Source organism: Galeopterus variegatus, unplaced genomic scaffold (genome assembly GCF_000696425.1).
Source record: "Galeopterus variegatus unplaced genomic scaffold, G_variegatus-3.0.2 Scaffold15, whole genome shotgun sequence".
Classification (NCBI taxonomy): Eukaryota; Metazoa; Chordata; class Mammalia; order Dermoptera; family Cynocephalidae; genus Galeopterus; species Galeopterus variegatus.
The window spans coordinates 1,116,084-1,129,810 of NW_007726126.1; the positions used below are offsets into that span (position 1 = coordinate 1,116,084).

At 38.9% G+C, this 13,727-nt stretch overlaps 1 protein-coding gene across 4 annotated transcripts in view; it reads right to left on the reverse strand.

The window, feature by feature from the left end:
* The window catches only part of NARS2 (asparaginyl-tRNA synthetase 2, mitochondrial (putative)), a 140,246-nt gene extending 127,002 nt beyond the window's left edge, over positions 1 to 13,244 (reverse strand). For 2 of the 4 annotated variants that reach the window (XM_008566123.1, XM_008566111.1), the window contains exons 1-4: positions 13,022 to 13,244; positions 9,322 to 9,431; positions 6,605 to 6,725; positions 3,067 to 3,207 (exon numbers count right to left, since the gene is read on the reverse strand). In XM_008566123.1, coding sequence (XP_008564345.1) covers positions 3,067 to 3,207; positions 6,605 to 6,725; positions 9,322 to 9,431; positions 13,022 to 13,162 — 513 coding nt within the window. In that variant the 5' untranslated portion in view covers positions 13,163 to 13,244. The remainder of the gene's footprint in view (positions 1 to 3,066; positions 3,208 to 6,604; positions 6,726 to 9,321; positions 9,432 to 13,021) is intronic. The other 2 variants (XM_008566118.1, XM_008566129.1) reach the window with 2 other exon arrangements.
* Positions 13,245 to 13,727: the final 483 nt, after the last annotated feature.

Below are 13,727 nucleotides of genomic sequence, written 5' to 3' on the forward strand. Positions count from 1 at the left end.
TTCCCTCCCGTTGCCTGATGGGCTCTGAGGCTGTCTGCAGCAGAATGACAGGACAATCTTGCAGTAACACTTTCTCCTTGAAGGGAAAGGGGGTTTTGATTTTGATATATAGCTGTACCCAGGAATGAACAGTAAAAGAGGAACTGTTGGCTACTTAAGAGTGTTGTGAAGTCCTGGATTTGGAATAATCTGGTTTTCATAGAACAGACTGGAATGAAAACTTAAACCCAGCATTGCTTACATATTAGCTCCCTGAGTTAAGAGCCCTAATGAGATAATCTCCTGGCAACAGGAAAGTCAAAGGAGAAAAAGCAAGCAATCTGGGCTAAGGCGAGGTGTAACTCCTTTAAAGTAAAGGAGAGGCTGCCTTCCATTACCAAATACCATTTTTGACTGAGGCCTTTGCAATATGTATTTTTTCTGCCGCAGTATGACACATTATTGTTTTGATAAAGACTTCGTTGTCCTTTTACCAACTTATTACTTGAAATGACAATATAGGCCTGTTTGCTGTTTCAAGGGTGTATTTTCTTAGTGGTTTGATATTTTAAAAAAATAAATAAGGCTCACTTGGCTTAATTCCCTCCCACCTCCCACCCCCCCCACCAAAATGAAGGTGAAATGAAGACATTTTCAAACATAAAAAAGCTGAAAGCATGCATTACCAGCGGATCTGCATTATAAGAAATATTAAAGCAAGTTCTTCAGACAAGCAGAAAATTATATCAGATGGAAACTAGGATGTACAAAAAGGAATAAAAAGCCCCAGAAAAGGTAACTACATAGGTAAATAAATAAGATTATTTTCTTATTATTTAAATCTCCTTAAAAGACAATTGACTGCTTAAATAAACATAATAATGAATTGTGGGACTTACAACATACGTAAAAGTAAAATGCACAGCAACAGTACCATAAAGGATGGGAGGAAAGAAATGGAAGTAAACATTGTAAAGTTATTACATCATATGTGAGGTGGTAAATTATCAATTGAAGTTAAAGATGTATGCTATAAACCCTAAAGCAACCATTAAAATACAACAAAGAGTTATAGTTAATAAGAAAACAAAGGTGATAAGAAATCATAAGAAATACTAAATTAAGGCAAAAGAAGGCAGAAAAAGAGAAAAAAGGGAACAAAAAATGGATAAGGCAATTAGAACCAAAACAGGAAGGTGACAGTCTCAAACAAAAACTGGCAATAATCACATTGAATGATCTAAACACCCAAATTAAGAGGGAAAGATTGGATTTAAAAATGCAAGCTCCAACTATATGCTGCCAACAAGAAATGTGCCTTAAAATATAAAAAGACAAATAGTTTAAAAGTAAAAGAGTGGAAAGGGCCGGCCCGTGGCTCAGTCAGGAGAGTGCGGTGCTGATAACACCAAGGCCACGGGTTCGGATCCTATATAGGGATGGCTGGTTGGCTCACTAGCTGAGCATGGTGTTGACAACACCAAGCCAAGGGTTGAGATCCCCTTACCGGTCATCTTTAGAAAAAATAAATAAATAAATAAAAATAAAAGAGTGGAAAAAGATATAACATGCTAACACTAATCAAAAGAAAGCTGTGGTGGCTATAATAATGTTAGACAAAATAGATTTCAAAGCAAAGAATATTAATAGAAATAAAAAAAAGATTGAAAATCGATATACCTCTAGCCAGACTGTTCTGAAAAAAAGAGAAGACACAAATTGCCAATATCAGGAATGAGATGACATCACTACAGATTTTAAAGATATTAAAATCATAAAGATATTATGAATAACTTCATGGAAATAAAGTTAAACAACTTAAATAAAACAACTTAAACAAAATGGACCAATTCCTTAAAAGACACAGACAACCAAAGTTCATTTAAGAAGAAACAGATAACCTACATAGTGGTATATCTATTAAAGAAATTGAAATTGTAGTTAAAAATCTTCCCCTCCCACACACAAAGAAAAAACAAACCCCCTGAATATTTTAAAGTGCACACTCAGATTGATTCACCAGTAAATTCTATCCCACATTTGAAAAATAATTATAATTCTATGGAAATACTTTCAGAAAATTTAGAGGGAGGGAATATCCCCAACTCATTGAATGAGGTTAACTTTACCCTGATACCAAAGCCAGACAAAGACATTACAAGAAAAGGAAACTACAGAATATCCCTCATGAATGTAGAGGCAAAATTTCTAAACAAAATTATTGCAAATTCAAACCAATGACATATTAAAAGGATAATACACCATGTCCAGGTGGAGTTTCATCCTTGGAATACAGAGTTGGTTTAACATTCAAAAACCAATGTAATTCAGCATAACAACAAACTGAAAAAGAACCACAGGTCATCTCAAAAGATGCAGAAAAAGTATTTGACAAAACCCAATATCCACTCCTGATAAAACTCTCAGCAAACCAGGAACAGAGAGAAATTCCTCAACTAGATAAAGGATATATATGAAAACCTATAGCTAATATCACACTTAATGGTAAAAAGGAACTACTATCGATACATATAAGAACATGGACGAATCTCAAAATAACTGTGCTGAGTAAAAGAAGCTTGACCAAAAAAAAAAAGTATATACTGAATAATTTCATTTATATAAACTCTAGAAAACAAAAACTAATGCATAGTGACAGGAAGCAGATTGTGGGTGTCTGGGGATGAAAGGATACAAAGAGGAAGAGGAAGAATAATGAAGGGTCACAGGGGAACCTTTGAGGTCATAGATACATTCACTATCATGATTGAGGTGAAGGTTTTGAGAATATGTATGTTAAAATTCATCAGATTGTACACTTCAAATATATACAGTATTTTATGTCAATTATTCCTCAATAAAGCTCTTTAAAAAACTATATAAAACATATGTACAGTATATACAGTATACACATACATATATATTCATGCCTGTGGCATTTGACCCGGTATGAAACAAGAAAAGGATGCTTGGAACAAACAATGAACAGAACTTTCAGGAAAACACTCCAGTGTTATAGTTACTCAACTTCTTCACAAGAAGATAAAGGATATCTAGGAAAACCTATATGGAACCAAAACACCTTACCCTAAAGAAAGAATGAATAGCAGCTGTGGCTTCACTGCGAACCCTCAGTATAGAACCCAGAACATTAGTTCTACACCTGAGGTGAGGATATTGTCTGATGTACTCCAGAGTAGGCCTCTCTTTATATTTGATAGGGAAAGCCTGTCAATAAAAGCGGGGGTGGGGGGGGGGAGAAACCAAATTAAAACCTAAAAAAGATACTGTATATAAAAACAGTTTCCAGGGCATTTCTTAAATAGTGCTTTAGAACAAACTAAGATGCTCTTCTTTATTTCTTAATATAACTGATTATAGTCCACATTATTTTCACCAGGTAAGTGGAATGGTAGGGTGGAATCAGAGAGATGTCGGTTTGAATCCAGCTCTACTACTTATTGGCTAAGTTATTTAATATCGCTGAGGTTCACCTGTTACTGATCAAACTTCTACCCATTAGCTGTCAACCACTTCTTACAAATAGGATAAGATCACTTATGCAAAACAGTCCACTGTTCGGCACACAGGAGTTCAGAATATTGTAGCTATTAAAGATTATGCTTTCAATCCTTGTATACACACAGCTGTTATTCAATTTTAAAATTACCCATATGTTTTGAAAACCCACAGTAATTCATAATCTATTGGTGCTTTTTATTACTCTTTATCGACATGTTACCAGTGTCTAAGAACCTGAGGGAGGGTCATCAGTTTTCTTTCACCTAGCAGATTAGTGAAGATTTACAAAAAATTTTAAATTAAATTATGGCTCCACCTTGAAATATTTCCACCGTGTACATACTCATGTTACAAGATTGAGACAGATACATCCTTTCATACAAAAACCAAAGTTTCAATTTAAAAAGATAAGGGAGAACTTAAAAAAAAGCTACACCGGCAACCTGCTTCTTTTAGTCTCTGCCTATTCTTTTTAGGCCTTATGCACATACTAATTTTTATGTTGTATAGAAACAATCACCATACTAACTAAAGTGAAAATGTGACCACATTAATAGAGACCTGGGAACTGCTAGGGATTCAGAATTCCCTAATGTCTGAATACTTTAAAATGACACTGAACTGAAAGGGAAGGGAAGGTGAAGGCATCAACACCAATAAAAACCAAGGAAGTGAAACACATGGCAAATTTTTAATAATCATAGATCCCTCTAAAAAAAAGCAAAACCAAAATGGGTACTTTCTCCACCCCTCTCTTGATTTCCAAATTATTTTACAGCCTACTGTTCAGAAATCTTGGAACCTAATTATTGATTTCACATGTCAATTAGAATTTCTTGAAAAATTATTCAGAATGATATTTTTTAAGGAAATTGGCTCATTTTCTTCGTTTACTTCCTTACATTTAATTTCTTCCTATTATTCCAAAAGAACTAAAAATGAATTAAACTGATGCAATTTCCCTACATTTCCTTACTTTCTGTTCGTTAAATATTTGAACACAATTACAGTATAATAATACAACAATTCGGGGGCTGGCCAATTAGCTTATGTAGGTAAAGTGAAGGAAAATGGTCAGGGCCCCTCAGATATTCAGAATCTTGCCGAGTGTTTGATGTAAATATGCATGTGTGCCCAGGTGTTCCTTGGCTATTGTCTTTTGTAGATGTGCGTGGGCACCCAGGTGTCCTGGGTTATGGACTTAAGTATAAAGGACGAGTGGCTCTGATCCACGGTGCCCCCTGCCCCTGGGAGGGCATGTGGAGGGGGAGGTGGCAGTGGCGGCTGTTACTGCAAGCTGTTGCTACCAGTGCCCCCGAGACCCTCTGGGAGGCCAAGACCCTTGGAGAGGGCACCACTGCCACTGCTGCTGCTGAGGACTGAGTTTGCATTGTCTGCCAACAGCTCCCAGGATCTTTCCCAATTACCTAGCATGGACCTGCGTATGAGGGGTCTGGTGACCCAGTCTGTACAATGGGTTTAAAGGGTCTGAGCCCCAGCCCTGACAATACAAATGGAAACTTGATATAACTAAAATAATGAAATGTTTTGGCTTTAGTTATAAAATGCCTAGCCATACGATTAGCATAGCTATTGCCTCAACCTGACAATTGGCATAGTCGTGCAGCTATTCCCTTAGCTTTACAGCTTGGTTAGAGCACAGCCTTATAACAATACAATAAAAAAATAAAACAATTAAAAAAAAACTAGGGATCTTCAAAAAGTTCATGGAAAGATTCATATTATCTCTCTCTCTCTTTTTTTTTTTTCCTTTTTTTTGTCTTTTTTCGTGACCGGCAACGGATCGCAACCCTCAGTGTTGCGCCTGTACCGGACCGGGACCGGCTACGGGATCGGAACCCTCGGTGTTGCTCCTGCACCTCGCTCAGCCAGTGAGCGGCTGGTCTGTATGTGGGATCCGAACCCTCAGCGGGAGCGCCGCCGCGCTTCCCAAGCGGCGCACTGTAGCAGTGCGCCACCGGGCCGGCCCCATATTATCTCTTAATTCCATTTTTTCACAAACTTTTTGAAGTACCCTAATACAGTAATAAAATATTTACGTAGCATTTATATCGTATTAGGTATTATAAGTAATCCAGATATGATTTAAAGTATACGGTATACATAGGTTATATGCAAATAACTACACCGTTTTATATAAAAGTTGAGCATCTGCAAATTTTGGTATGGGGGGTGTGTGGGGGCTGTTCCTGGAATCAATTCCCCATGATTCCAGGGGAATTGACTGAGTGATGACTGTATAGCAAAAACACAAAGTCAAATGGCTAGAACATGAATTTCAGCTGTGCCACTAATCAGCTCAGACCCTTAAGCAAATCAATTCAACTGGCTGGGCCTCATTTTCTCCACCAGTGTAAATTTAAGGAATTAGATTGATGATCTTTGATTTTACTTCCTCTAACCTCTTTATCAGGTTTATAAATATAAAGCTACTAACAGAAGAGTCTTGCAAAAGAGGTATAAACATGTCTTAATGTAGAATTTCTTGTCTCTACGCAGCCCAAGCATCACATCATTCTGGATCAGCACCAGCAAAAAGAACTTTGTGATAAATGGAAATGTTCTGTATATGTGCTATTCAAATATGGTAGCCAATAGCCACACGGGATTACTGGCACTTGAAATGTGGCTAATGCCACTGAGGAACTGAATTTTTTATCTAATTTTAATTGATTTAATATCAAACAGCTGCAGGTGGCCAGTACCATTATTGGATGATAAGTTCTGGATCTTGCAAAAGTCATTTCTAGCTTTCCTAAAAATGTGAAACTGAAATGGCCTGTCCTTGTATGTCTCTGTCATTTGGATGACTGGGCATGCTTGTAAAAGCAGTGAGTTTCAACTGTGACAAGCACCCCCAGAGATGCAGATTAATACTTAGCTCTTATTAATAAGACTAACCCATTTACATAAATAACTTTTGCTACTGTCTCTACAGGCTCTATGGCCCGTCTCAATTACCTGGGAAGTCACAACTGAAATGTGTTTTAAGTGCCATTTTCCCAATAATCATACTTAAAACAAATAGCTAATGTTTTAAATTAAGCCTAGACAGCATCCACAAAAGTGTCAGAAAGCATACCTTAGCATCACATTTTCCAATAACTTCAATTTTCTCTGCCTTCAGTTCCACATTTTGCCTTTTGGATGGACTTTTTACCAGCTGCCCTTGGACTTCCACAGAGCTCCCAAAAACCAATTCTCTGTAGTAACCAAAAAACAGGGTAAATAAGGTATCATTATATATAACCTTTATTTTAATACAAACCTTGCTATCAGAACACTGAAATACTTAATGACAGAAGTTCTTACCCTTAATTAGGTTAGTCTTCAGAATCTATGGATTCTGTTATATACCAAAATTATAAAAATGAATTCCATAAGCTCAAAAATGGAAACAAAAAGAGTTAAGGATTTGTACATAGGTATTTGGAATTAAGAGGTTATATAATTATCCTTATCAAGAAGTTAGTTGGCCAAAAAACTTTTTAAAAGATTGCAAATTACATGAAAAAACTGGTAAAATCAGAATAAGGTCTGTATTTTCATTAATAGTACTAAATCAATGCCAATTCCCTGGCTTTGATAACATACTATGGTTATGTAAGATGTTATCATTGGGAAAAATGGGCAAAAAGTATACAGGAATTGTGTACTGTTCTTGCAATGACTTACTTTTTTTTTTTTCTTTTCTTTTTGGAGGCTGGCCAGCATGGGGATCTGAACCTTTGACCTTGGTGTTATCAGCACCATGCTCTACTGAGTGAGCTAACTGGCCAGCCCCTGAGAAATTACTTTGTTGGTTTTTGTTTTTTGGCAGCTGACAGGTATGGAGATCCCTTGACCTTGGTGTTATAACACTGCACTCAACCAGCCCCCTCCACTTTTTTTTTACTTTTTTTTTTAAAGTTAGTTGGCTGATGGCCTGAGTACTCACAGAACTACCTTCTGGTTAAGAAGTCTAGGTTCTAGTTCAAGTTCATCCAAAAATCAATTGTATGACTGCTATGGAAAGTCATCTAAGCTTATTTGTTTTAAGAATCATCTCTGTTAAGAAGAAGATGGACTAAATGATCATACATCCATTCTAGTTCTAATATTCCATATTACAATAAGTATAAGTGTCTTCTTTAATAAACGGTATTGAAATATTACAATACAGTAATACAATAAACTGTATTAAAGTAAATATGTCAGGAGATTCCCCACCCAGTTTTGTCTGCTTGGTACATTTAATGTGTATTTCCTTTTAAATTTATTCCTATATAATTTATATAAATAAGATTGTCCACTACTACACCAAACCTGACAGGGTATTTTGAGATGCTCTGACTTAAAATAGGTACTAACTGACACATAAGAATTTTACTTTGGGAGCTCTTGAGACTACCTCAAAGAGATAAGCAGTCATCCTCCAGAACCCCTAAAATTTAGATACAATTAGACATACCCAAGTCATTGCTATATTTATAATCAGAAAAAGTATAAGCTTTTTTTTTTTTTTTTTCCTTTTTTTGTCTTTTTTCGTGTCCGGCAACGGATCGCAACCCTCAGTGTCGCGCCCATACCGGACCGGGACCGGCAACGGGATCGCAACCCTCAGTGTTGCACCCGCACCTCGCTCAGCCAGTGAGCGGGAACTGGTCTGTATGTGGGATCGGAACCCTCGGCGGGAGCGCCGCCGCGCTCCCAAGCGGCACAGTGTAGCAGTGCGCCACCGGGCCGGCCAACTATAAGCTTTTTAAAAAGGCTGCTATTATATCAGAACATTTTTTTTAATTGTTCTGCCCAGTTGACCAAAATAGTCTGAGACCCATGAACCTATTCAATATGTGCAGAGCATTAACTTTAACAATCCTTGGAAAAGCAAAGTATTCTTATTCTAACAAATCAGAATAATGTGCTGCTCCTCTGAGCTCATACTCTAACATAAAAATGGTGTTAGTTTTAAAACCTGATGAATGTGACCATAAAAGTTTCTTCCACTTATTCAATAAACAATAATTGGTAACTGTCAGCACTGTGCTAGGGGCCAAGAACATAAACATGAATGAGATACTATTCCAAATCTCAAGGAACAAAGAGTCTAGTAGGAAGAGTCAAATAAAAATACAATTGATTACCATCCAATGTGATATATTCTTTTTTTTTTTTTTCCTTTTTGTCTTTTTTCGTGACCGGTAACGGGATCGCAACCCTCGGCATCGCGCCCGCACCGCGACTGGCAATGGGATCACAACCCTCGGCGTCGCGGACTGGTCTCCACATGGGATCCGAACCCTCGGCGGGAGCGCCGCCGCACTCCCAAGCACTGCACTCTACCGAGTGTGCCACCGGGCCGGCCCCCCAATGTGATATATTCTATAACAGATGTAAGCATAGGATGGTATGGGAGCACAGAGGAGGAACACAGTCAAGGGATGGGAACGTCAGTTGATGCCTAAACTGGAACTATGAAAGGCAAGTGAAGAAGAAAAGGCTATATCAGGCAGAGGCAGCAACATGTATAAGAGCTAGAGGACAAGAAAGAGCAGACAGTTTAAGGGAGATGCAAGTAGTTAAAACTGAATCAAAGCACAGGTGGAGGATACTGGCATGTGAAGATGTTAAACAGAAGAGGAAAGGCCTGAGCTCAAGGGATCTTGATTCCAACTCTTTGGACATGATCCTCAAAGCTATGAAAGCAGACTTGTTGAGAAAGATCACTCAAGGGGCAATATGAACCCTGGATTAGGGAAGTACGAAACATTGAAGATGAAAAAAAGAAAATAAAAGGACTCTCCTATTTTAAAAACTCACCTACTGTCAAAGCTTGAATCTGCAACCACCTGAAGGCTTTCCAAAGATGAACCATCATTTACATGCAGGAATAAGACTTCCTTCTGGGAACGAACTGAACGAACCCATCCCTAAAGAAGAGAAATATTTCTTATGTAAGCTTAAGACACATAACATTTTACATTTCACATTTTCATTACATACACACACACACACACAAGAGTAAATGGAAAAAAAATGTACTCACAATCCTGTTTCAACATATCAGCTGCTGTTAGTTTACCCATATGCATACATAATTATATGGTTCTTATCACAGTGAGATACAAACTATGGTATTCTTTTTTGTTGTTGTTAATAAAACTCATCATTTTGAATGGAGCCTAATATTCCATCAAGTTGACGAGCTTAATTCACATAACCAATCCTCCCAATATTGGCTATTCCAGGTATTTCCTCCCTGTCTCCAACTACAAATAAAAGGGCACATATCTTGGTGACTTTCTCCTTTTTATATCAAATTCCCAGAAGGGAGATTATGTACTCACAAAGGCCTTTACAATTTTTTTTTCCATTTACAAAGTAACATACAAAAATGCCCTCAAAAAATTTCTCATTATGAATCCATATGGAGTAGCACATAAACTTTCAAAGACAGTCTGAATTAAATGGCAGGTGCATGTAAGTACCAGTGAGATGTTTTCAAATAGACCACTAACATTAAAAACATGTCTCTCAGATACACTAAACTTATATTTTATAAGCATATGAGTTAATTTGCCATTAAATATGCTTGGGAAAAAGCAAGAGATAACCTATTTAGAAAAACTATACTGACCCTTACTTTCCTTGTGTCCCCACCATACTCTATACCACTGTTATTAAAACTTATTTCTATGGCCATAACCCTTTGAGGGAAAGAACCATGCTTTAGTTGCTTTGAAGTATACAGCCAGGTACATAGAAGATAATCTATAAACATTTTTCAGTGCAAGATTATTTACCACGTATTGAACATCTACTATGTAAAAAACATTTTACTATCTTCATATGCTGTTTCATCTCCTCCTCACAACAGCTCCATGAATTATCATTCCCATATTACAAGTGAGAAAACTGAGGCTCAGGGAAGTTAAATAACTTGCTGAAGGTTACACTGCTGGTAAAGTGTAGAGCCTGAATTTGAACCCAAATCTATTTGACTAAAAGCCTTGTTTCCCCAGGGCTATACTGAATAAAGTGTAAATTGCCTCAGCCTCCTGTACAAGCCCTTTTATGATGTGGAACACACCCATCTTTCTGGTTTCATCTCACCATACTGTCCAGAGGCACTTGCTCTTTGGTCAGGCTCAATGAATAATATTCATTCATTCTCTTTAACCTGTTAGTAAAAGTTAACATTGAGTACTTTTTAATGTGTTTTTGTTTTAAGCTCTTTATAAATATTATGCTACTTAATAGTCCCAAGAACTTAATAAAGTCATTGTTATTACCACTTTACAGATGAAGAAATATATTTAGAGACAGTAGAATAAACTCTCCAAACAGTCCAGGTCACAGTTACCAAACAGCAGAGTGGGGATTTAAACGCAGTTTTTCAAAGTTCATGTTCATATCAAGAAGCTTTCTGGAATGCTATTTCAACCCTTTCTCCAGTACCCTCTGCCTGGGGAACACATTCTCATGCTATTTCCACTCTATCCCCAGTTCCTCAGCTTGTGGAACACATCTTTCAGGACTCAGCAGAAATGTCACCTCATGCAAGAACTCTTCCTTGACCCACACGGTTAGGGAATTTCCTGTTTTCTCACAGCTCTTTACTTACACCACTACTACTTATCTCACTGCTGTAACTGTTGGTTTTAACCATTAAACCAGGGTTATTTAATATAACGTGAGGCATTTTAATTTTTTTAGCAGTCATGTTAAACATAAAAACAAACAGGTGAAATTAACATATTTTATTTAACCCACTATGCCCAAAATATTATCAACATGCAATCAATATAAAAATGTATTAATGAGATATTTTGCATTCTTTTTTGTTCTTCAAAACTGGTATTTTACATTTACAGCACATCTCAATTCAGACTAGCCACATTCCAAGTGCTCAAAACCACAACTGCCTAGCAGCTACTGTATTAGACTGCATAGCACTAAAATGAAAATCTCTAATCTGGGCAGTAGGTTCTGTTCTTTTCATTTCCGAATTCTCTCTTGACCAGCACGCAGAAGGTATTACTGTATGCTGAATTAATAGACTGAAGCAAGAAGAGGTTTTAATATGGATCATAGAAAGAATATGAAACCCAGAGAAAAGCAAAGGGGGCAGATTGGTCATACTGCTAAAAAGCAAGGTTATGTGAGGACAACGAAAATAACTGCATCAGTGTATTTCAGCAATTTAATGAGAAACAATCAAACCACCCTTGCTTAACCTGATCCTTCATAGAAGGGGAATCTTCTATGTGAAGTTGCTGTAAATACAGTAGTCCCCTCTTATTCTCGTGGGGATACAATCCAAGACCCCCAGTGCATGCCTGAAACCACAGCTAGTACCCTATACACTATACTCTTTCCTATACAGTAACGTACGGGTAGCATATACGGTGTGGATGCGCGGAACAAAGAGATAATTCACGTCCAGCCAGAGCAGGACCGCGGCGCACAATTTAAAATTTATGAATTGTTTATTCCTGGAACTTTCCATTACATATTCTCAGACCACGGTAACAACCACAGAAAGCAAAACTGCGGATAAAGAGAGACTACTGTAATATTATTAGTAAGAGAAATAATTGCAGCTAACATTTATTGACAATGGGTCACTGTTTTAAATATCTTTTACCCATTATCTCATTTAATTTTCAGGACTCTGTGAGGTAGGAACTATTATTACCTCTACTTTCCTAAGAGGAAACTGAGTTTTGGATCAATCACATTAAGTGACATGCACATAATTAACGAGCTACTAAGTGGCAGAGATTTAAACCTAGGCAGTTTGACTCCAGAGCACTTTCAAACTGCTACATCTCACTCTTTCTCCTAATTTATTAAAAATAATTCACATAGGGCCAAGCCCATGGCGCACTCGGGAGAGTGCGGTGCTGGGAACGCAGCAGCGCTCCCGCCGCGGGTTCGGATCCTATATAGGGATGGCCGGTGCGCTCACAGCGCTCACTGGCTGAGCGCGGTGCGGCCCGTCTCAAAAAGGACAAAAATAAATAAATAAATAAATAATTCACATAGCCCCATTTTAGGCACTGATATGGCTAAAAGCCGAATAAAAGGTATGGTTTAGTTGAACCAGTTTATACTGTCAGCCAGAAGTGAATACCAAGACAAGAAAGAAGGTTTTGCTGTCAAGGAATCAGCTCAATACAACCACTTTATAACCATGGATATTCATTATGAGGAATAAAGGTAGGGAAAAGGTAGAGAAAAATTAGCTACATTTTTTTGTATGGTTAACAAGTTAAAAGGTAATGCCCTGATATCATGTAAAGCAAAGTTCCAGCACTTTATAATCATCGGAACAGTTTTGCAAAAAGTAACGGTACCCAAGGAAAGAAAAAAAAGTGTGGACCCACGCGATGCCTACATTTTCTTATTTTTCCCTGCTGGTGGTTTTGTCTGACCCGACAGTACAAAGTAAAGCTAGACGTGGTGATCCATATAAATCCCTAAAAGGAAAAACCCTACCCCCTTCCCACACACCAACCTGGACTTTAACGCGCTCCCCGCTCGTGCTCTGGGCCCCGAGAGCGTCCCGCACGCTGAGTTTGGCTTTAGGTTTGTGCCTCGGGAAGGGAGCGGAGGAACAGAAGCGCAGGGCTCGGCGCAGGCACCAGGCCCCGAGCATCACGCGGCTGCCCCAGGCCCTCGGCGGGACCGGCCCTGAGCCCCGCGGGTTCAGACCCTGCCTGTAGCCCGGCCCTCAGGCGCTCCAGAGCCCCCCGGCTGCTCTTCCTCCTTCACAGCGCCCAGATGTGTCCCCACAGAACCTCTCCTCCGCCTTCCTCGTTCCAACAGAGGCGAACGCGGACACGGCACTCGGCCAACACCAAAAAAGCCTTGTACCGTGGGCCGCTAAGGTGCCCCTACAGCCCCGCGACAATTCTAAACCTACGCTTCGGCACGCGGCGGCAACACAAGCTGCCACCGTCCCTACGTCACCACGCCAACGCCGCTAAGTCATCACGCTACGAGGAGGTTAAGAGAGAGCATGCGTACTTGTGACCCCCGGTCCAAGGAGGCGGGCCAGAGGCGGGGCGAAGGAGGCAGGGCGGGCTCAGGAGCTGAGGTGGGGCGGAGCTAAGGCACTTGGTTGTAGGGGTTATCACTGAAGAAACCGAGGAGCACGCTTGGGGTGGGGTCTGAGCCTCTTCATTTCTGAAGCTTCCAGGAGAGGCTGAGGAACCCTGAGA